Source organism: Cebus imitator, unplaced genomic scaffold (assembly GCF_001604975.1).
Source record: "Cebus imitator isolate Cc_AM_T3 unplaced genomic scaffold, Cebus_imitator-1.0 Scaffold15, whole genome shotgun sequence".
Lineage (NCBI taxonomy): Eukaryota > Metazoa > Chordata > Mammalia > Primates > Cebidae > Cebus > Cebus imitator.
The window spans coordinates 3,509,838-3,534,551 of record NW_016107330.1 but is presented as its reverse complement, the minus strand read 5'-3'; the positions used below and the strand labels follow the sequence as shown (position 1 = coordinate 3,534,551).

Here is a 24,714-nt window from a genome sequence, read left to right as displayed (position 1 = left end):
AGATGGGGTTTCACCATGATGGCCAGGCTGGTCTTGAACTCCTGACCTCAGGTGATCCACCCACCTCAGCCTCCCAAAGTGCTACGATTACAGGCATGAGACACCGCACCTGGCCTCTTCTAGGGTTTTTATGCTGTTAGGTCTTATGTTTAAATCTTTAATCCATCTGGAATTAATTTTTGCATAAGGTGTAAGGAAGGGATCCAGTTTCAGCTTTCTGCACATGGCTAGCCAGTTTTCCCAAAGTCATTTATTAAACTGGGAATCCTTTCCCCATTTTTGTTTTTGTCTGGTTTGTCAAAGATCATTTGCTTGTTTTTGTCTGGTTTGTCAAAGATCAGATGGTTGTAGATGTGTGGTGTTATTTCCAAGGCTCTGTTCTGTTCTGTTGGTCTATATCTCTGTTTTGGTACCAGTACCATGCTGTTTTGATTACTGTAGCCTTACAGTATAGTTTGAAGTCAGGTAGTGTGATGCCTCCAGCTTTGTTCTTTTTGCTTAGGATTGTCTTGGCTATGTGGGCTCTTTTTTGGTTCCATATGAAGTTTAAGGTGGTTTTTTTCCAGTTCTGTGAAGAAGGTCAATGGTAGTTTGATGGGAATAGCATTGAATCTACAAATTACTTTGGGCAGTATGGCCATTTTCATATTGATTCTTCTTAACCATGAGCATGGAATGTTTTTTCATCTGTTTGTGTCCTCTCTTCTTTCCTTGAGCAGTGGTTTGTAGTTATCCTTGAAGAGGTCCTTCACGTTCTTTGTCAGCTGTATTCCTAGGTATTTTATTCTCTTTGTAGCAATTGTGAATGGGAGTTTGCTCCTAATTTGGCTCTCTGTTTGTCTGTTACTGGTACACAGGAATGCTTGTGATTTTTGCACACTGATTTTGTATCCTGACACTTTGCTGAAGTTGCTTATCACCCTAAGGAGATTTTGGGCTAAGATGATAGCGTCTTCTAAATGTACAATCATATCATTTGCAAATAGAGACAATTTGACTTTCTCTTTTCCTAACTGAATACACTTTATTTCTTTTCCTTGCCGGAAAAGCCACCGATGGCCTCCTTTCGGTAGGAAGGGGGTCGTCCGGTCTGCTGCACTTCCCGGGTGAGGTAGTGCCCCACCCTGCCTTGGCTTGCCCTCCTTGGGCTATACTCACTGTCCGGCCAGTCCCTGGTTGAGATGCACCTGGCACCTCAGTTGGAAATGTGGCGATCACTCGTCCTCTGTGTTGCTCTCGATGGGAACTGCACTCCGTAGCTTTCTTTTTCTTTCTCTTTTTTTTTTTTTTTTTTTTTTTTTTTTTTTTTTTTTTTGAGACAGAGTCTTGCTGTATTGTCCAGGCTGGAGTACAGTGGCGTAATTCAGCTCACTGCAATCTCTGCCTCCCGGGCTCAAGTGAGATTCTCATGCCTCAGCCTCCCACATAGCTGGGATTACAGGCACGCACCACAATGCCCAGCTATTTTTTGTATTTTTAGTAGAGATGGGGTTTCACCATGTGGGCCAGGCTGGTCTCAAACTCCTGGCCTCATGTGATCAATCTGTCTCAGCCTCCCAAAGTGCTGGGATTACAGGGGTGAGCCACAGTGCCCAGCCCAGAACATACATTCTTTATAAGAACAGGTGGTATATTTGCTGAGAGTAGGCCAGGGCAATATAGGCCTGAATAAGTTGGTTATTTTAAAAGATAAAACTAATAAACCCCTGGCCACTTATTAGCTTGGTTATCTTGGTTAAGTCATTAAAGTCTCTGTGCCTCAATTTCCTTATCTATAAAATAGGAATAAGCTCTAAGCCCTACCTCAAAGAGGTATAAGGATTAAATGAGACATTACACCCAAAAACTGAGTGAAAATGTAACAGCTCTTATTATCACATAACACCATATCCTTTCAGGCTTTATTACCTATACTCACAGCCATGTATTTTTACGTATACAGGCATCCTGACGAGCACTTGCGTCTTTAACAGGCATTCAGTTATATGTTAATGGAAAAAAATACTGAATCATGAGCCAGACAACCAAGGTTAAGAGCTGACAATGTTTCCTCACCTATAAAATGAAAGTAACACATCTGCCGACCAACTCCTCATTAGGTATTATCATAACTAATTATCTTTTTTTCCTTGATTATATCCTCCCACTTAAATATAAACTCCATGAAGGCAAGGGCCTTATCTTTCTTGTTTTCCACTATGTTCCTAGCGCCTGGCAAGTTGCATGACACATTCACTCTGAAATTACTGAAGAAATGAACAAACAGGGTTGTTGTATGGATCAAATGAGATAATATATAGGAAAGCACTTTGAAAACTCCAAAGCATCATTAATATAAATAACAATTGCCAAATGTACAGACTACTTATTTCTGCTATCTCCATATTCCTACTATAACTGAATCAAGGGAAGAAGAGTAAGAAAAATACTCCCTGCTGGTCACATAGCTTATGGTGGCAAAACCTAGACTCAAAATATTTGTCCCAAGATTTCTGAGATGCAGTATTACTTTACAATACCAGTTGCTAAGTGAATGAAGAAGTGTAACCAATATAAGAGATTACATGTAAAGTGGAAGGAAGGCATAGGAAAATTGCATCATACTTCTAGGGTAAAAACATACAGGATATAATTTATATTTGGCCAAACACATCAGGTACAACTGATACTCTTATAATTTGAAACATCAAGAATAAAAAGAAATTCAAAGTCCCACTGAATCATTATTTATAGACCTCAGAAAACGCAGGAATAAAAGTCCAGCTACATGTCAAAAACACGTGTCACCAATGCAAGGTGAATGGAATTTAAATTTCAAACAAAATGGCCTCTTCACCTTATAGGCAAATAAAGATAGATCTCAGCGCTATATAAACCTAATTCAAACACCTAGAATTAAACATTCTTGAGAAGATCAGCTTTTCTTCAAAGCCTACATATTTAACAATGTTCAAAACAGAAAGACATTCCTTTAACCTCCTACTTATCTTATATAATTTGAAAAAGCCAAACTTAAGAGACTTACTGTTCAACTCTGTTTAACCCAGGAAGTTAAACCCAATTACTCAGTAATGTACAAGCATCTCACTTCCTAACCCATATGACTCACCAACATAAGGCTTACTACTGTTTAAACCACACATGTAAAAGTAATTGTTTTAAATGCATATAACAACTCCAACAGAAGACATTTAGCAGAGTTGTATTGAGAGTCACAAAAATATTCATAACTTTGATAAAACAGTACCATTTATAGGAATCAGTCCTATAAATATAACTCAAAAAATGAAAAAAAGCCTTCACTTCTATAAAGATATTCACGGAAGCATTAGTCATAAGAATGAAAAGCTGAAAGCAATTTAAATGTTAAAAATAGGAAAATGGTTAAGCTAATAGATTATATAGTTACTACATAGGCTACCTATGAAAAATGCAAAGCAAGATGGAAAAAGATTCTAAAAAAAGGCTAGGAAAAACAGCTGGATTCTAAAAGTGCATGTATAAAATTACTGTGTTTTACAGAGTTTATACACTGCATGCTGTTTCTCAATCGAAATTATTCTATAAAAGCATATGCAAACCATAAATGTATATCATTTTATGTCAAATAAAAAGTCCAACAATAAGAGTATTGGGAAGGATATGAATTAAAAGAAATTCTTATACATTGCTGATGGGAGGCTACAATTGAGACAGCTGTTTTGGAAAATGATCTGGCTTTAGCTAGTGAAGATAACTGTGTGCATACCCTATGGCTCAGTAATTCCACTGCTAGGTATCTCAGAGATCAGAAAAGGTCTCAAACATGTGCATTAGGACTCACAGTACACAAGAGCAAAACCTTGTATAACAACCCAAACGTTCAAAAGGAAAATGGATAAATCACGTTATACACAGAATGAAATGCAATGGTGAAAATAAATGCTATCGTTATGTTAACAATATGAATGAATCTTACTAACACACTAAGCAGGGATAAAAAGCAAGTCATGGCACATTAAATACAGTTTAATGCCATTTTTATAAAGATCACAAGCAAAGCAAAAGATACTGTTTGGGAATTTTTTCTTTTTAATTTTAAAGGGACTTATAGACCCAAAAATCACCGAGTGGTTACGTGAGGAGTTGACAGGGGAACGAGACAGGGAAGGGACACAGCATATGCAGGCAGCTGTCTTCCTGACGTTTTAATTTTCAGTTTAGAGGTGGGTTCACAGATGTTCATCTTATTATACTTCATAACATATATACGTGCTACAGATAATCTTTTACAGGTGTAAAACACTATATATTTTTTTAGTTTTTATAGAAAGAAAAATCGGTTATATATTCCATGAGTGAATTCACAGAAAAATGTATAGAAAGAAAACAACCGAAACAAATTAAAACATGCTATGGTGCGGAGATACTAGTATGATTCTTTTTTCCAGATTTTCTATAATTTGATTATGCTACTTTTATAATTTTTTAAAATACTTTCCCTGGAAGATACACAGGAAACTGTCAGCACTCGTTGCTCCCAGGGAGAGAAACTAAATGGCTGGAGAAACGGAACTGAGGAGGCTTTTCTCCAAATGCCCTTTTTCACTTTGCTACTGTACCAAATCAATATCTAACACAGTCAAACACTTTCTATTTAAATTAAAATGTAATTTTAAAAAATATTGCCACTATAAAGATAGCATTTACAGGGCCGGGCGCGGTGGCTCACGCCTGTAATCCCAGCACTTTGGGAGGCCGAGGCGGGTGGATCACAAGGTCAAGAGATCGAGACCATTCTGGTCAACATGGTGAAACCCCGTCTCTACTAAAAAAACAAAAAATCAGCTGGGCATGGTGGCACGTGCCCGTAATCCCAGCTACTCAGGAGGCTGAGGCAGGAGAATTGCCTGAACCCAGGAGGCAGAGGCTGCAGTGAGCCGAGATCATGCCATTGCACTCCAGCCTGGGCAAGGAGAGCAAAACTCCGTCTCAAAAAAAAAAAAAAAAAAAAAGATAGCATTTACTCAATTATCATTTTTTTTACCCAATAAAGTTGGGGTTTTTTGTTGTTGTTGTTGTTTTAAGGAAGGGTCTGACTCTGTCACCATGGCTGAAGTGCAGTGGCATGATCTCAGTTCACTGCAACCTCGACCTCCAAGGCTCTAGCCATCCTTCCACCTCAACCTCCCAAGTAGCTGGTACTACAGGCACATGCCACCATGCCTGGCTAATTTCTGTATTTTTTAGAGAGAAGAGTTTCACCATGTTGCCCAGGATGGTCTAAAACTCCTGAGCTCAAGTGATCTGCCCACCTTGACCCTCAAACTGCTGGAAATACAGGTATGAGCCACCATCCCCAGCCATAAAATTTTTTTAAAAAAGGAAAAATAACACGTTTTTATGAAAGTACATTGTTATTTTCTGTGGCTCCCAAACTGTTCTGAGACACCACAGGGTGGTGAAGGGTTGGCAATGCCAGGACATTTTAAATTTTTGAAGGAAAAACAATATTTGCCAGACACTGCACTAACTAGTCGCCGTGGTAGTTCACATTCAATAATAGAGCATGCCATACTCCTTTCAGTAAGGTCTTAGCTTTGCAAAGCTGAGTCTTCAGCAGTTGCTGTGATAAAAAGCAAGTACCGTAAGAAGATAAATGTGTCAATGCAAAAGGTCTCATACAAAAACTAAAAAAATTTAAAAAAAGAAGATCAATGTGGACAGGAAGGGAGGGTTGTAATGTCCAACCTGATTCCAAGTTGGAGACATTATGTAGTACCCAAGAGGCACATACCTCCTACCAGTCGTTGTGGTTATTCAAGAATGAAATAAAATATTATTCTTTCCATTTACGTGTTATGATTTTTTTCAAACACCTACTAAGTTGTTGGGACATATGTACTTGTTAAGCTGTTTAGACTGACTTACTTTGTAAATGGAAATACCATTAGGTGTTTCTTTTGGCCCAAGATGTACCATGAATAAACTACCAGGACACCACGGGTGCCACGAACTCAGTTTGGAACTTCTGATCTACTGCATTTAGAAAAAAACCTAACACTTTCCAAAAGAAACATCCCCATTAGAGTCCTAAAAGGGGAACAGAAGTCTTAGGTGTTCTTTGTAAATCTCCCTTATCTTTTTACACAAAGCAAAAAGCTAAACTTTAAAGGTAATTTAAGTAAGATACAATAAATATGGAATAAAGCTCTCCAATTACACAAAGATTTCTGTAGCTAATCTACACAGAGAACATATTAGCAAGGATAAATTATCTTTAATCTTCCAGATTTATCTCTAGAGGCCTAAAAGTTCTATTGATCAAACTGGAAAAGCAGCCTGGAGAAACCCAGGCTACCTACCGTCTGCCCTTCAATAGCAGCTCGCTGGCGCCCTAAGACATCTTGCAGCTGAGTGAAATGCTGAATGAAGGCCACCACCTCTGCCTGGAAACGCTGAGTATGCACATACTGCACAGAGGCCATCTGGAGGCTCACACGAATGTCATGTTCTCTCCGGAGCAGAGGGTCAGGCCGTCCATATCTAAGAATCAGGATAAAAATGTGACTCAGATAACAGCAAGGCACAAATTAGTATTTCACAAAAACTCAGGTTGATTTAGGGGCTTCCCTAAAAACAGCTTTAACTATTAAATAGAAATCCAAAATTAGGCTTTACAAAGCAAACTCTAATATTTACTCCCTTTGTAAGCTTCTGTGATGGGATACAGTAGTGGTAGTCGGGAGTATAAACAGGTGGACAGGTCTAGCACTGAGGTCACGCCGAGGCCACCTGAGGCTCTGACCTTTCTCCCTGGCCAGTTTTTCCTGACTTACAAGCTCACGCTTGTAATCCCAACACTTTGGGACACCGAGATGGGTAGATCACCTGAGCTCAGGAGCTTGAGACCAGCCTGGGCATCATGGTGAAACCCCATCTATACCAAAAATACAAAAAAGTAGCAGGGTGTGGTGGTGCATGACTGTGGTCCCAGCTACGCGCAAGGCTGAGGTGGGAGAATCACTTGAGCATGGAAGGCAGAGGTTGCAGTGAGCTGAGATGACATACTACTGCACTCCAGTCTAGGGGACAGAATAAGACCTCGACTAAAAAAAAAAAAAAGAGACTAAGCATGGCCCTAGACCAATTAAATCAGAATATGTAGAGGATAAACAAAAATGCATAATGAACACTCATATCATCAACAACCTTCTGAGGCTGAAATCATTCTAGAACCTTTAGAGCAACATGGAAGCTTAGAAATGTTCTAATGATTTCAGTCCCCTCAATATACACATAGAAAGACTACGTGACTCACACAGCAAGTTCGTGGAAAACCAGCATGAGAGCCCAGGGCTTTTAATAATCAGAATTATTCAATCATACCCTATCTAGGGTGTGTGTTTTGAGACAAGGCCTCCCTCCATCACCCAGGCTGAAGTGCAGTAGCACAATCAGGGCTCACTGCAGCCTCCAACTCCTGGGATCAAGGGATCCTTCCACCCCAGCCACTCGAGTAGCTAGAACTACAGGTACATACCACCACACCCAGATAATTTTTTGCTTCTATAAGAGTCAGCGTCTCACTATGTTGCCCAGGGTGGTCTCAAACTCCCGGCTTCAAGCAATCCATCTGCCTTGGCTTCCCAAAGAGCTTCGATTACAGGCGTGACCCACTGCACCTAACCTATACCCCATCTGTTTATGAAGCTTTAAGTAGCCCACTTCAACACAGATCCATTTTAATGAAATGTAAGTCAGGAAGAACTCCTCCAATCATAAGTTTTCAATTTCACGTCTAAGAAGGTAATTTTTTTTTAAAGTTTTCTTCATTGTCTGGCCAACAATAATTTGAAACAGCAAGTATTATGATAAAATATCAAGTCAACATTTTTACTTAAAAGTCTGGAAGATGAGTGCTTCTTCTCCACTTGTAGTGAACCGTTCTCTGTAGAACTCCCCATGGGACGTGAGGTCACTTAGAGACAGACTCCCAATGCTGCCCTGTAAGGCCAGGTCTCCCTCTATGGATGATAAGATTAGATTACGTTACTATGTATCTTTTTTTGTCATACAACTTAGATATGTCTGGAACAAAAGCTGGTAAACATATGACTCAGACTTTTCACTTTGTAATCAAAATAAACATTGAAAGCAAATTTTCATATTCCAATATATCCAGATAAAGTATTTTATGCAATATTTCAAACAAAGTCTCAGTGCAAAAAAAAAAAAAAAAAACAAGAAAAAAGTCCCAATGTGGAAGTCCAAAGGGGACTGAAATAATATAGCGACATCACACATTTAAAGGATAAAATCTTTATAAATACAGACAGAAACTTGATGCTTTCTGAGATGAGACCGCTAACTAGAATCAGTGAAACATCATTAGGTCTATTAATTATACTATGGATAAAAGAATAGGAGGAAGTGTCAGAAACATGTCACATATTCAAGCAACATTAAGTGTGTTTTAGTGTGATTTAATGAAAGACCAAAATTAGTGAGGTAGAAAGACACTGGAGACACGAATTTGAAACTACTCTGATACATGAGTGAAGTTCCTGGAAGAAAGAAGGGGTGACTGAAACATGTACAACTAGAATGTGAACCTATAATGAGTCATTCTTAACACTGTTTGGATACTAAATAGGAATATTCTGAACTGTTGCCTCTGTAATAAAACAAAACTTATTATCATAATTATCATTATAAAACAATTACTAAGGTACATTTGGCATGCTAGTTCAGCTCCCAGTGAATTGAAGATATTAATTAATTTTTTTTTTTTTTTTTTTTTTTTTTTTTTTTTTGTGACAAGGTCTCACTCTATCTCCCAGGCTAGAGAACAATGGCACAATCATGGCTCACTGCAGGCCGTGACCTTCCAGGATCAGCAATCTAACCACCTCAGCCTCCTGAGTAGCTGGGCCTCAGGCATTTGCCACCACAACTGGTTAATTTTTACTATTTTTTGTAAAGATGAGGTCTCACTATGTTGCTCAGGCTTGTCTCAAACTCCAAACCTCAGGCAATCCTCCCACCTCAGCCTCCCAAAGTGCTGGGATTATAGGCATGAACCACCATGTCCAGCCACATACTTATTTTAGATACCTCATGTCATCTAACAAAAATACGCAAGCTTTTACCAATCTTAAAGACCATTAACAACAGGGCTATGCTGTAGGAAAAAAAAAAGAAAAAGATAATTTCCTCTAAGAATTTTTTCTAAAATAATTGTACAAGGCATGAAACCTCAGCCTCCAAAAAACATTCTTGTTTTTACTACAGCATCAACATGTGAGCTTTGTAATCTTCAATAATTAGAAAAGGAAAAATGTTTTACTTTACACTTTATAAATCTCTACTATTTAGGCTGGGTACAGTGGCTCACGCCTGTAATCCTAGCACTTTGGGAGGCCGAGGTGAATGGATGGCCTGAGTCCAGGAGTTTGAAACCAGCTTGGCTAACATGGTAAAACCTTGTCTCTATAGTTTAAAAAAATAGTAAGTTAAAGTATTATTTTTTTAAAACTCCTACTATGTAGGACCTGATGTAGCTGATCACTTGCATTCAACTAAGAATTTTAACCTACAAAGTCCCATTGGAGAGAATGCTGGCCAGGTGCTATGGCTCACACCTGAAATCCCAACATTTTAGAAGGCAGAGGCAGGAGGATCACTTGAGGTCAGGAGTTCAAGAGCAGCCTGGCCAACATGGTGAAATACAGTCTCTATCAAAAAATACAAAAATTAGCTGGGCATGGTGGTGTGCACCTGTAATTCCAGCTATTTGAAAGGCTGAGGCATGAGAATCACTTGAATCCAGGAGGTGGATGCTGCAGTGAACTGAGATTGCGCCACTGCACTCCAGCCTGGGCGACTAAGCGAGACCCTATCTCAGAAACAGAGAATAAAGAATGCCAGCTTTGCTACAGTATCCTCCAGCATTAACACCATGCCCTCTACTGGTAGCTCCCCCAGTGTATGACTCCAGATGGAGCCATATCCTCTGGTTTTCCAGACAGCTCTGCTGTATGCCTGTTTTCCAGGTATAATTATATTAACGATGTCCCCTTTCACTCTCAAAAATATCCCAATTTGGACAAAGAGAAAGTTATATGGGCACCCTGGACAGAGTTTGTTGAAAACACAGATAGACATCAGGGCTCCATCCCAACTCAATCAGATTGTTGGGAGGGAGGTGAGAGACAGGAGGAGGGAAGACGCTGTGCCAACAGCTGCGCTTTTAACAAGCTATCCAGATGATTCGGATCCATTAGTCAGCATTTGGGAACCACAAACATGAATCCTGTCCAGACCAATAACCACAATCAAGCCACTGCCACACCTCACTCAGCAAGTGAGGACAATCAATTTGTGATCACAATGTTCAAACACTGACCAGATTTTGCAAGTTTGCTTCCCTCTGCCCCCCACCACTTACCAATCATTTCCAGGTGTGCTACTAATTTGGACACATTTGCTTTGGCAAGCTCACTGGTTGTCTTATTCAGCACTAGAGAAAGTGAATGAACCTAGGAACAGACGAGATAAAACAAGGCCAATATTACTGGGGAGAAAAGGTATCTTTCAGGAAAACAGCAGAACAAGGAAAATGCAAAAAGGCTTGGGAAGTTTGAAGGTAATGCTTTTAATTATGCCAGTTTCACTTCAGCTTTCCTACGCCAGACAAACCACGACCTGAGGACGGAGTGGATAAAAAAGGAACTCAGCTGGACAGTCTACATTTCAGTGTCTATGGTGCCTTCTCTATGCTTGCCTTGTGTATTTTCTGTTCACAAGATGCTTTACATTATAAAACTATTTTTCTCAATTTGGCATTCATCATTAATATTGTACAATTCTATAGTAACTCAAACAGATACAGTAAGTCTCATTTTAAGAAATTTTTCAGAACAAAATGATAAATATGATTTAGAATCCTATTTACTGTCTTTGAACAAATAGACGTCCACCATCAACCAACTGAGACTTCCACCTAGAAACCATAATCAAAGACTTTCTTTTCTAGAGACAACTATAAATAGAAGAAAAACAAAATCCTCTGTCTTGGGAGTAGCATTCTTTATTGTAACAAATAAATTCCACAATGCAATACTACAATAGCAGCTATTAAAAAAGATCTTACATGTCTAGGATTTGTTGAGTTAGTTATCAACAACCTTTTTTGCATTGAGTAACATCACAGAGGACAAACCGTTGATGGAAGAGAAGGAAGGAGTGAGGAAAAGACTGAGAGCAGATTTAACATTCAGTTCACACCCACTGCTTCCCTACGGCAGAGACCATGCCTTTACCCCTTTGTCTTTGTCTTCAGTGCCTACCACAAAGCAGGTGCTCAGGAAATGTTTGGTGCATGAGTAACCAGGAAGGGGAAAAAAATGGGAAAAGAAAAAAGGAATGTAATAGAAGGAAAGGAAGAAGGAAAATCATTATAGAAGACAGAGTTGGCTGGTTCTTTACTATTGGGTGTGGAAAAAAATAAAAAATGAATAAATAAATAAATAAAAAGACAGAGAAAAAGGACTGGGTTATTGTAGCTGGAGCAATGACTGCAGCTGGCGCTCCAGTTCCCTTGCAGTATGATTTCTGACACAGACACAGAAGGAATCTCAAGGCAAGATCATCACGGCGGAAATTAAAAACCTCTAGTCAGCCAGGCACAGTAGCTTACACCTATAATCCCAGCACCTTAGGAGGCAGAGGTGGGAGGATCACTTGAAATCAAGAGTTCCAGACCAGCCTGGCCAACATGGTGAAACCTCATCTCTACTAAAAATAGAAAAATTAGTCAAGCATGGTGGCATGCGTCTGTAATTCCAGCTATTTGGAAGGCTGAGGCACAAGAATCCCTTGAACTCAGGAGGCAGAGGTTGTAGTGAGCCAAGATCGCACCACTGCCCTCCAGCCTGGGTGATAGGGCAAGACTCTGTCTCAAAAAAATAAAATAAAAATAATGAAAACTTCTAGTCATTTAATTACCAAAAGAACATGTACACTGGGTCTAAAAATGCTTTGTTTAGGGGAATCCAACCACCACCACCACTCGACCCAACTTTTCACATGAATGTTAGTGTCACTAACAAATGATGATCAGACGCTATATGCCTCCTGCCCTCAATGCAAGAGGAAGCACTCAGCAGCCCCTCTGGTGTGTTCTTACCAAGCTGAACTGAATCTGATGAGGTCTTCAGAGCTAACATCCACTTGTTAAAATAGAGGATAAAAGAAGTCAAACAGCCAAACAAGGAAACAGACAAACCTAAAATGTGGGACACTCTACAAGGCACTAACCCAGCTTCTGTAACAAGTCAACTGGTGTGGTAGGGTTGGGGGGAGGCAGATACATTTTAATTAAAAGAGATTATTTAAAAGACAAGAGAGCAAATGTAACATGGAACCTTATCTGGATCCTGATTCAAATAATTCATGCATCAGGGCCAGCATAGTGGCTCATGCCTGTAATCCCAGAACTTTGGGAGGCCAAGGCAGACAGATCACTTAAAGCCAGGAGTTCGAGACCAGCCTGACCAACATGGTGAAATCCCATCTCTACTAAAAATATAAAGATTAGCAGGGTGTGGTGGCACATGCTGGTAGTTCCAACTACTCAGAAGGCTGAGGCAGGAGAATACCTTGAACCTAGGAGGCAGAGGGTGCAGTGAGCTAAGATCACACCATTGCACTCCAGCCTGGGCGACAGACCGAGACTCTGTCTCAAAAAAGAAAGAAAAAAAGAAAGAAATTCATGCACCATTTTATTTAATTCTCCTTATTTTGTAAATGAGAAAACTTTGGCTCAAAAAGCACAGTATTCTACTGAATTACAGAGACCAAAAGGATAGAAAGGCAAGAAGTTTCTTAAACCATTCATTCCTCTACGATCCACCAATAAGAGGGCGTTTTTAAGACAATCAGAGAAATTTGATTATGAACTGGTGAATGTCAGAAAATACCAAGGAATTCTTGTTAGTTGGACATGATAATGCATTGTGGTATGTCCATTATTTTTTAGAAATAAATACTGAAGTATGTAGAGTTGAAATGATATGTCTAGAATTTGCTTTAAAATACTTCAACAGGCCGGGTACAGTGGCTCACTCCTGTAATCCCAGCACTTTGGAAGGATGAGGCAGGAGGATCACTTGAGGTCAGGAGTTCGAGACCAGCCTGGCTGACATGATGAAACTCCATCTCTACTAAAACTACAAAATTAGCCAGGCATGGTGGTGGGCACCTGTAATCCTTGCTACTCAGGAGGCTAAGGCAGGAGAATCGCTTGAACCCAGAAGGCAGAGGTTGCAGTGAGCTGAGATCGTGCCACTGCACTACAACCTGGGTGACAAAGCGAGACTCCCTCTCAATAAATAAATAAAATACTTCGGCAAAGAAAAAAAGTCATAAAGTAAATGTGATGAATTATAGGGTTGGGCATATAGGGGTTCATTATACTGTTTCTCTGTGATATATTTGAAATTTTTCACAGTAAAATGTTTTTTTTTTTTGAGACGGAGTCTCGCTCTTGTCACCCAGGCTGGAGTGCAATGGCGCAATCTCGGCTCACCGCAACCTCCATCTCCTGGGTTCAGGCAATTTTCCTGCCTCAGCCTCCTGAGTAGCTGGGATTACAGGCACGTGCCACCATGCCCAGCTAATTTTTTGTATTTTTAGTAGAGACGGGGTTTCACCATATTGACCAGGATGGTCTCGATCTCTTGACCTCATGATCCACCCACCTCGGCCTCCCAAAGTGCTGGGATTACAGGCTTGAGCCACTGCGCCCGGCCGGTAAAATGTTTTTCAAAAATTCTTATTTTAAAAATGCATTGTTGAGGGACATTTATCCAGTCCTGTTCTCTTTTAAATCCAACCACATCAATCAAGGCAAAGCCCTCTAGAAGCACTGCATATTCAAGACCAAAGAGTTCATGACGCAGGTCATTACAGGCACTGTAGGAACCAAGTTCCAGTTACAGACACACGAAGTCCAAAGAAATGGCTAACGCCTCTCCAGCTTCCATCCATCTTGCTATACCTAAGGTACCAGAGGCCTTGGAGAACTACAAAGGCATTCATTCACCAGACACTGAACAGTCCTCTCCCCTCTCTCTCCTGAGATCCCTTCGATTTCTAGAGGAAAGAGACCTATTGTCAGCTAGGAAATAAGCAAATGGCAACTGGATAAAATATGATTCTCCTCCCTGACTTCTCCCCAGCAGTAAGTTCAAGTCCACACATGCTAAGACAGGTGGATGAAGAATGCCCTAGAGGCACACAAATGTTATCAGCCAACGCAGGGTTCCAGGGCTCTGGACTGGTGCTAGGTACAACAGGCCTATGTGTCCTCGAATGGGCTATTCAGGTTGACTGTTTCACATCCTGCTGTTCTATCGCACAGAGCAGAATAGCCTTAAACTCAAATGCTTTTTTTTCCTTAACATTTACAGTATGAGTATCATGGGCAAGTTATAAGTATAGTAATCCATGTAACATAAAAATAATAATGGCTACCATTCACTGAATGTTTATTGTGTGCCCACACCATGTGGAGGGCCTTAGAACAACTCTATGATGCAGGCACCATTGAACATCCGTAGTTTATTGATGAAAAAATTAAGTGCAAAAGAGGCTAAGTGGTTTGCCCTAGGCCACATAGCTATATAGGTACAGTGAAAGTACCAGGACTCAAACTCAGGCAGTCCAACTTTTCAGACCATTCTTAACAGTTACACTGTTGCCCTCAATGAAAGCAAATAGTGTTCTGAGAGAATGGGGAGACAGTAACAAAAGCCACACTTCAAAGTTGCTATTACGGACCAGTGTGGTGGCTCACACCTGTAATCCCAGTGCTTTGGGAGGCTGAGGCGGGTGGATCATGAGGTCAGGAGTTCAAGATCAGACTGTCTCTACTTAAAAAAAAAATACAAAAATTAGCTGGGTGTGGTGGCAGGCACCTGTAATCCCAGCTACGTGGGAGGCTGAGGCAGGAGAATCACTTGAACCCGGGAGGCAGAGGTTGCAGTGAGCCGAGATCATGCCACTGCACCCCAGCCTGGGTGACAGAGCAAGACTCCGTCTGGAAAAAAGTAAAAAAATAAAAATAAAGTTGCTATTATAGACTATACACACATCACCTCTTTTGGTCATCTTAGACGACAGAAGATGAGGAAACTACAGTTCAGAGAAGCAAAGCCACTCTACTGAATTATAGAGCTCAAAGGAAAGACAAGATTCTTGAACCACTTACGTTCCCTGCCTCCAGATGGGATTTACAGTAAAACCTTTCCCAGAATATTAATGTCTACCTTTTATAACAAAACCATAGAGGACTAGATAGCTCCCCTGCCACCAACGGCTATTTTCCAGAGTAAATGTAAAATGCTTGCATTTAAATAAACAAGCCCAAATCCATTTTTAGAACTTAAGGGAGCCAAAGGGAACTGATGATACCTTGAGATCCAGCTTGGTGTTCACTGGATCCAGTCCAGACTCCATGGGGGCATGTGGCTCCGACTTCACGCTGTGCAGAATGCCCTCAGGAGGCACCCTCATTGCATGGTTGTCTGCAGTGGAGCCAATTCCAAAAAAGTCTAATATCACGACCCAGGTTTGCAGTGTGATCAGCACATCCAAGCAGTTAAAATCAACATCAATGCTCCGGTTAACTCGATTGTAACTGGAAGAGAATTCTGGATGTTTCTTATCTACCAAGAATATGTTGATGTGGACTAAGGAATCATCAAATTTACTCTTTCCAACAAGTATCTTGGGCTCATTCGCTGTTGGAGAGGGAGGTGGGGTCAAGGGATAGTCCTTGTCTGGGACTTCCTTTTGCTTTTTCCGGGATGTAGAGATGGGTCTCTGATACAACTGGAAGACATTAGGAGCTTCTTCCATGTGGGAAGGAAGAGAACGAGGCATATCGGGATATTCCACATTGGACACTGAGGGACAAGACTGAGAAAGATATTCTTTTTGTGCTAAACTAGATGGCTTAGGAGCTCCTCGAGATACCATCAGGTTCTTATATTTGGAATCTGGATTCTTCTCCAGTAAGTCCTCCATCAGCAGAGAATGCAGGGCAATCTGAATAGATAAAGTCTGGGGATGATCTTTGCTAAACTCCACCTCAAAATCCTGAAACTTTAAGCTCACAAGACCTTGGGCCCCCAAAGTCAGATCTCCACTCAGCTGAACCTGAAGCTCTGATATACAAAAGGTGGCTTGAATCTGAGTAAAGGATTTGACTTCCTTCACCGACAAGGACTTCTGGGAGGCGTTAGAAAGGCTGGAGTGGCTGAACAATCCATTCTCCTTCCTTTCAACAGAAGAGTCTCCACAGCTGCTGAGGGGAGGCAGAGGAGAATCAGGGCAAGGAGAAGAGGTAGCACTGGCTGGATACTTATTCAGATCTTCACTGTACACAAGATTGTCCAGTGTTTGTAAAACCTGCTCGTATACGTGCTTTGCTAATACCACCTGTATTGAAAAGAGAAAAATTCAGTTACTCTACTACCGTTATTAAATGCACGCAGATGTAATGCCCATAAATGTCCGCAGTTGATATTTATGGGTTCCTACATGAGGCTGTAAGTTAGCTGATAGCAAAGAATATCTCTTTCAATTTTTTCTGTCCTTACCTCTTTTTGCCCCACTTCTATTCACAAGGCCCTCCCTCAGTACCCTACACAATAATCTACATACCATAAGAGTTCAATAAATACTGTGGATTATGCCTGAATCAACGAAGTCATTTCTTTTGATCCCACAAAAATAAAAGCAGAAATTGGAGAGAGTGTTGACAAAAGTCTGGTGTGGATACACCCCAGGATTGAGAAACAAGATTCATGGTTCTAAAAATGGCTGATCACCACCAATTAGTGTAACAACCAATATTTACTACTAGTAGTACCTTTTAGACAAAAATGAAGATGATCCATGATTAGTTATGTTTCCTTTCTCCTTTACTTCATTTTTAATTAGTTTCTTATTAAAAATATTTTCAGCCACGCACAGTGGCTCACGTCTGTAATCCCAGCACTTAAGAGTCCGAGGCAGGCTGACTACGTGAACCCAGGAGTTCAAGACCAGCCTGGACTACATGATGAAACCCTGTCTCTACAAAAAATACAAAATTAGCAGACTGTAGTGTCACATGCCTGTAGTCTCAGCTACTTGGGAGGCAGAGGTGGGAGGATTGCTTGAGCCCAGGAGGCGCAGGACACAGTGAGCTGAGATCGTGCCACTGTACTCCAGCCTGGGCAACAGAGCAAGACCCTGTCTAAAAAAACAAAAAACAACAACAACAACAAAAACTTTTTTCAGGCAAGTTTTGTATTTAATGAAGGGCAATTTTTAACAGAGGAATCCAACCAATAGATATAGAAATAATGATGAAATTAGAAAAAGTGACCATTTTATAACCCCTAATTAAATAATGTGTGCCATCAACGTTCATTAGTGGAATAAACCATTATGTGAATGACTGACAGGGAATTTTGCAACGGAGAAATCAAGGCTCTTGCCACCTAAATACAATTATTCATTCTAGCATCAATAAGAGAGAAAAAATACATGATTATGTTCCTCCTGATATACTGTAAAGTAATATGAAACACACAGTACCACCTACATGAAGTGTGCCCCAACCCCCTGCCAAAAAAGAAACCTGAATCCAGTCAAACCTATAGAACTAAACCTGTTCCATAGATTCTACAGGCAATGTGGGGGGGAACAAGTTAAGTGGCACATGAACAGCCAAATCCAGAAAGTGGGACATTCTACAGGCAAATAACTCAGTTTCTCAACAAAATACGACATGGAGTGACAAAAAAGAGGGGGAAACTAGATTAACAGAGACCTACATAATGTATCATCCAAAAGCAATGTTTCTAATTGTCTGTATCCTGATTCCAACAAACCCAAAACAAAGACATTTTGAGATGATCAAAAATGTTTCCGAAATCTGAAAATCGATTAAAATTTAGATAATATCAAAGAATGCTCATTAATTTTATAAGACATGAAATACCACTGTGGTTATATAAAAAGACACACATAGTTTTTAGAAATACATTCTAAATATACAGGGGTGAAAATGGCATGAAATCTGGGAGTTGCCTTAAAATATTTCACCAAGGCCGGGCATGGTGGCTCACGCCTGTAATCCCAGCACTTTGGGAGGCCAAGGTGGGTGGATCATGAGATCAAGAGATCGAGACTATCCACGTCAACACAGTAAAAGCCAAAAAAAAAAAAAAAAAAAAAAAAAAAAAAAAAAAAAAAAAAAATACAAAAAACATTAGCTGGGTATGCTGGCGCGTGCCTGTAATCCCAGCTACTCAGGAGGTTGAGGCAGGATAATTGCCTGAACCCAGCAGGCGGAGGTTGCGGTGAGCCGAGATCGCGCCATTGCACTCCAGCCTGGGTAGCAAGAGTGAAACTCCGTCTCAAAAAAAAAAAAAAAAAAAATATTTCACCAAAAAAAACAAACAGACGGACAAAACAAATGTAGCAAAATCTTCATAAGTGGAATCAGCGTGATGGGCAGGTAAGGCTTATCAGACTATTCCACTTTTGTATAGGTTTACATGCTTTCATAATCAACTTTTAAAACTAATCATCAAATATTAACTAATTCAAATAATTATCTTAATTATTTATAAAGAAAGAATTACCTAAAATAATGTTTTTAAGATTTTCATCAAAACAACAGTTAAGTCAATGGTAACCATAAGAATAAGTCACCATAGGCCAGGTGTGGTGCACATCTGTAATCCCAGGACTTTGCGGGGCCGAGGCAGGAGGATCACTTGAGGCAAGGTATTCAAAATGAGCCTGGCCAACATGGTGAAACCCCATCTCTACTATCTACTAAAAATATAAAAATTAGTTGGTGTGGTGGCACATGCCTATAATCACAGCTACTTGGGAGGCTGAAGCAGGAGAATCACTTGAATCTGGGAGGTGGAGGTTGCAGTGAGCCAAGATCAAGATTGTGCCACTGTGCTCTAGCCTGAGTGACAGAATGAGACTCTGTCTCGCCAAAAAAAAAAGGGGGGGGGGGGTAAGTCAACATAATCCAATAGAATTCACAGCACATGCTAGATTTAAGGTGAAAAATTCAACCCGGTAGCTAACCACTAATGGAGCAAAAGTGTAGCCTAAGAAGGGAAAGCTTTGGGGTAGTTCTCTCAGGGGTCCCAGAGACTTCTGGGAGGAACCACTGATGTCAAAAGGCAGGCTACTCCATAAACAGCACTCCTGGGTTACTCCACAGCAGCTGCCAGATACAGATCAACTACCCAAGGCTGTGGCCCACCGTCCTAAGAGCCTGCCCGTCCTTGCTGTTTTATAACGCCCTACTCTTTGCTCTACTCTATGTGAAATCAGGAAAAATGACACCTTTAAAGAAAAAAAAAGAAAAGGTTTATACATACACAAATGCCCAAAAACAAAAAAGAAATCCCTATCCTGGCCCATTTCATCTCAGAGAGGGCAGGACTAATTCTCTGTTGAGAGGGTCTGTCCCAGAGCTCAAATGATCACCATGTTTCATAGGGCGGGCTAAGTATGTCTAATGATACCCTCCTGGAAAAGGAGACTCTGACTTTGTAAGCAATCATCGCCCCATTTCTATATGTCAATGGAATTAAGAGTCTGCCGTTTTCCTCTATATAACCTACCCCTCCTACACATGAAAAAGGCTGACAAGGCCGAGGCGGGTGGATCACGAGGTCAAGAGATCGAGACCATCCTGGTCAACATGGTGAAACCCCGTCTCTACTAAAAATACAAAAAATCAGCTGGGCATGGTGGCGCATGCCTGTAATCCCAGCTACTGAGGAGGCTGAGGCAGCAGAATTGCCTGAACCCAGGAGGCGGAGGTTGCGGTGAGCCGAGATTGGGCCATTGCACTCCAGCCTGGGTAGCAAGAGTGAAACTCCATCTCAAAAAAAAAGAAAAGAAAAAGGCTGACAAAATGGATTCCCCAGACAAAAGGATTCCATGATTGTTGGAACACGGATTTCAACAATGGGTAATAATCTCTTTAAAAATATATTTTCCTTCCAACATGTAATATACATAAATATATAACTAACATATTTATAGAGTAATAATACAGACATATGACTTCAACTGCCCTGACATGAAAATCAGGTTTTTACCTGAACTGGATTGACAAATTTTCCTTCAATCTTCATGATGCTAGAAGTTCCCAGGTCATCTGGGCTAAGAGAAAAAGTCAATTCAGATTCTCTCTCTATAGGGATCTTCTCCAGTTTAAACTGAATGGTGGTATTGTTCAGGATGTGAAAAGCTGGCATAAAAGACACAAAATGACAGACCGTAAACCCTAATATTTACTTCATTACTGCTGATTAAACATAGGGTATACAAAATAGAGCCCATGAGTTACTCTGAGACCAGGAGGGCAGGGTAGCCTGGCACCTGGAGTCTATGACTGAGAGCAAACTTTGACAACTATCCCGAAACCAAAACTCATAGCAAGCCGAGGTACAAGACAAATTGACACAAAAAAAGAAACAATATTTTCATCCCACGATCCATTTGGTAGCTTCAAAACATGATGTGGTGAACATTAATCGAGCCCAGAGACTACATTATGCTTCTCTGAGCCACCCAAACTGGCATTTTTCAAGCCAAATTATTTATCCTCACCTAGCTTTCAGATACAGATGTATTCATTTTATTAGGCCTAAATCAGAATCTAAGACAATACAGAGTTCTAAGCAAACAACTTTTATCCAAGCAGAGAAAGCCATCTTTTGGTAAGCATAAAAACAAATCCTTTGGGAGGCCGAGGCGGGTGGATCACCAGGTCAAGAGATCAAGACCATCCTGGTCAACATGGTGAAACCCCGTCTCTACTAAAAATACAAAAATTAGCTGGGCATGGTGGCGCGGCCTGTAGTCCCAGCTGCTCGGGAGGCTGAGGTAGGAGAATTGCTTGAACCCAGAAGGCGGAGGTTGCGGTGAGCCGAGATCACGCCATTGCACTCCAGCCTGGGTAACAAGACCGAAACTCCGTACTAAAAAAAAAAAAAAATCAGTGAACTAACATCTGACAACCATAGAAGGATAAGTTCCCAAAGGCATTAATTTCTTCACCAATAAATAAAGCCATGCTCTAGGGCTTACCTGGTCTCTGTGTGCCAAGACCAACAGATTAGACTGTTTGGTTTCAGCTGATCAGATACAGAATACAAACACAAGCATTTTATTCTTAGAACCCTGGACCAACTCATTATAGAAGTCGATGGCAGAATATTAAAGAATATCTAAAAACTAAATTTCATTTTCTATTTACATCAACCCCTTGAGCTATCTTGGGCTAAAATATTTAACTAGGAAATATCTACAGCTTAGGATCAAGAAAATCAGACATATTTGACCAAATTAAACAATACTTTAACAGCATCCATCCACTGAAGCATCTCTGTAAATGAGCATTAATCCAATTTCAAACTGGAACACTTTAGAAAAATAAATTCCTGGCTAAGAGTGCTAGCTCACATCTGTAATCCCAACACTTTGGGAGGCCGAGGCAGGCGGATCACCTGAGACCAGCCTGGCCAACATAGTAAAACTCTGTCTCTACTAAAAATACAAAAATTAGCCAGGGCTGGTGGTGGATGCCTATAATCCCAGCTACTTGGGAGGCTGAGGCAGGAAAGTCACTTGAACCTGGGAGGCAGAGGTTGCAGTGAGCTGAGACTGCACCATTGCACTCCAGCCTGGGTAACAAGAGCGAAACTCTGTCTCAAAAAACAAAAATAAAAGTAAATAAATTCCTGTTTTGCTAAATATTACATTAAATGGAAAAGGGTGAAAACATGCCAACCTACTACAAGGCATTCTATTAAAACTCTTTTTGATTTCTTAAATATTAACTGAAGATTATTCTAAAAGAAAAGGATTTTGTTGTGCTGTTTTAGCAAAGAACTCCATGAGCTGGGTTTTTAATCATTAAACAAAATGGAACAAAAGATCAGTGTTCCTCACCTTGACCTCTATGCAAAGATTCAAAGAAATCATGTCGTGTGAAATGAGCTTCCTCCTGACTGTTGGCACTGCCAGACCTGGAAGGTGGGCAAAACATCCGGCTTCCTTCAGACCCAACAGCTTCTCTACCTGCCAACTGGGTGCAATTCAAAGAATACAGTTTGATGTCTTTGATTTCCACCTGCAGACGGTCACTTCTGGATTCATCATCTCCAGCCACAAAATTCTGGATGAATATCTGTCCCAAGTGTCCCACCAACAACTCAGGACTCCCCGGCTTCCGAGGGATAGAAACAACTGGTGATTCAATGTTTATGTTCAAGATTAGCTTTACAGTGTCCGAATGAGACGAAGCTAGGTCAAACCCATATATTTCATTTTCCTCTAAGATAAAGGGTTCCCGAGTCTTCCTTGGAGTTTCAAACAGCGACACCATCTCGCTATACTCGGCAGTCTTGGTAGCTAGTACGGTGGTGACTTTGGTGGCTGCATTTTTCAGCATACTTCGAAAATTTTCTTCCAGTTCATCCATGGATAACGTCAACTCCTTCAAAAACTTAGCAGAGTGGTTATAGTGTAAAGAAGCCATCTTCAGGTTGAGAAAACACTCCTGTTTAGATTTCTCAACAAACGTGAAACTCAAAGCTTCAGTGAGGGCTGCATCTTCCATTCTGACAAACACAGATTCAAAGTAGCCAATATCGCTGACGATATTTTCATAGCCTACAGAATTCCCAATGCTGACAACATACTGGTTTTTAACATTATCTTGTGTCAAATCCATAAGCTGCAAACAGCCGAGAGAACCATTCATGTCAAACATGCTACCCATTGAGACATTCACTTTGGTGCCACCTATACTCGCAGTTGCAATTTTTCTGCCATATTTCTCTCCATTGGCCATTCCCACTGTCCGAAGAAGCAGTAAGTTAAGCCTATGGATTTCCACTGCAACCTCAGTGTTTTGTTCATATGTAGACTGGTAGGTTCCTTGCTCTCTAAAGCTTCTTTCAAAATCAGTCATTAAAGGTTGAGGACTTAAATCATCTTTTTCTTTGGGAAAGGATTTTTGAAGAAAACCAATTAGCTCCACAATTGTCTCTGGATTAAGGATAATATCTAAATTATTCACCTGTAATGAAATCACCTGAAGAGTGCTATCTAAATTCATCGATGGGCACTCTGAACTCACAAATTGATATTCCAACTTAATAAGGGACTCCTGTTCTTTGCTGAGAATTTTGTCAAGCGAAACACTAGTAGCTGATTGGTCGTTCAGTGTAGCTTCATCAGGTAAGTGGGCTGCATTTGGTCCAGAGACAGGAGACTGGGCCCTGCTATCCCGAAGGCTTCCTGTTGGAATATCAAAGCTCAAGTTCTTATGTGAGGCCATCAAAAGGTCAAAATCAGCACCATATGTCTGCATGGTATCCACCAGGAGCAAACCATGCACAGTTAGGGAGACTTCAGCATCATAAGGCCTCTTCACAAAGTGAGCATTGGTACCAAACACCTTGAGCACGGAAATGTAGCGGCCGTTGCTCTCAACACCAAGCTGCATACAGTTCACTTTAAATTCCGCCAGGAGGAGCTGCGACTCCACCAGAACCTCCCGGGTATGCTGCTCCAACATCACAATGCTCTGGGTTAAATTCATTACTGAGTCCTGCAAACTTCCCCGCTGCTCCTCCTGGGGAAAAATCCTTTCTTTAATCTGAATGTCCGACGTTTTGATTGCTGGGGTGGTGAGGAGAGAAAAGCAATTCTTTAGTGCAGATATTTTATCTTCATTAATGTGGATTTTTAAGTCTGGTAAGTTGCCTGAGAGCACGGCTCCCGGATATTTAGGATCTGAAGTGTAAATCAATCGACGCTCTAACTGCAGGTGAACGTTGAACTTCTCCACCACATGGGTTGGTCCCACGTCAATATCCTGGACATGCTTCCAATTGTCTTTCACTCGTCCAACCATGATCTGTAAGTCCATAAATGACAGAGAGTACCTCTCATACATCTTTGTGCTCATTAAATGTGCTTGAAGCTGTTCTTCACTAAATTCAACTCCAGCAAAGGGAGGCGTTTTCTCTCCATTGCTGCTGCTTGTCTCGGGAGGTGGGGTGTTAGGAGGTGTGGCCAGGGGGGTCTTATATTCATCATCGCTAAACTGGGTCTCTTCAGATGCTGACCCATCCCTACTTTTCCTCTTGGAGTCATCTGTAGATAAAAAAGAGAAGATTCAAATACATGTCTGCTATTTCCCTCCTCTTTCACTTATGAAAAGTAGAGAACCAACCAACCCCAGTTTGTTTAAGAAAACTGATGAAACTCTAAGCATAACATCTGTGTTTACCATTGTCTAAGGGTGAACTTACCTATTAATTTGGAAATCAAAACACAAATGTAAAAATATATGGACATGAGAAAAGCTGGACGCCCCCTGACATGAGTGCCACCTGTTGGTCCAACACTGCCTCCCCACCCTCTCCCCTGACTTGCCATGGACTTGGGCTGCTTTCAGCAACGCTTCTTATGTCACTCTCTAGAGTCCTAGCACTCTTTCACCCAGGCTGGAGCACAATGGCACGCCTGTAATCCCAGCACTTTGGGAGGCCGAGGCGGGTCGATCACAAGGTCAAGAGATCGAGACCATCCTGGTCAACATGGTGAAACCCCGTCTCTACT

At 40.9% G+C, this 24,714-nt stretch overlaps 1 protein-coding gene across 1 annotated transcript in view; it reads right to left on the bottom strand.

The window, feature by feature from the left end:
* Positions 1 to 24,714, bottom strand: part of VPS13D (vacuolar protein sorting 13 homolog D) — a 301,395-nt gene that overhangs the window by 232,786 nt on the left and 43,895 nt on the right. The window contains exons 18-23 of the mRNA XM_017504510.2: positions 22,033 to 24,246; positions 20,175 to 20,326; positions 15,457 to 16,485; positions 10,430 to 10,520; positions 7,880 to 8,006; positions 6,345 to 6,525 (exon numbers count right to left, since the gene is read on the bottom strand). Of these exons, the coding sequence (XP_017359999.2) occupies positions 6,345 to 6,525; positions 7,880 to 8,006; positions 10,430 to 10,520; positions 15,457 to 16,485; positions 20,175 to 20,326; positions 22,033 to 24,246 (3,794 nt within the window). The remainder of the gene's footprint in view (positions 1 to 6,344; positions 6,526 to 7,879; positions 8,007 to 10,429; positions 10,521 to 15,456; positions 16,486 to 20,174; positions 20,327 to 22,032; positions 24,247 to 24,714) is intronic.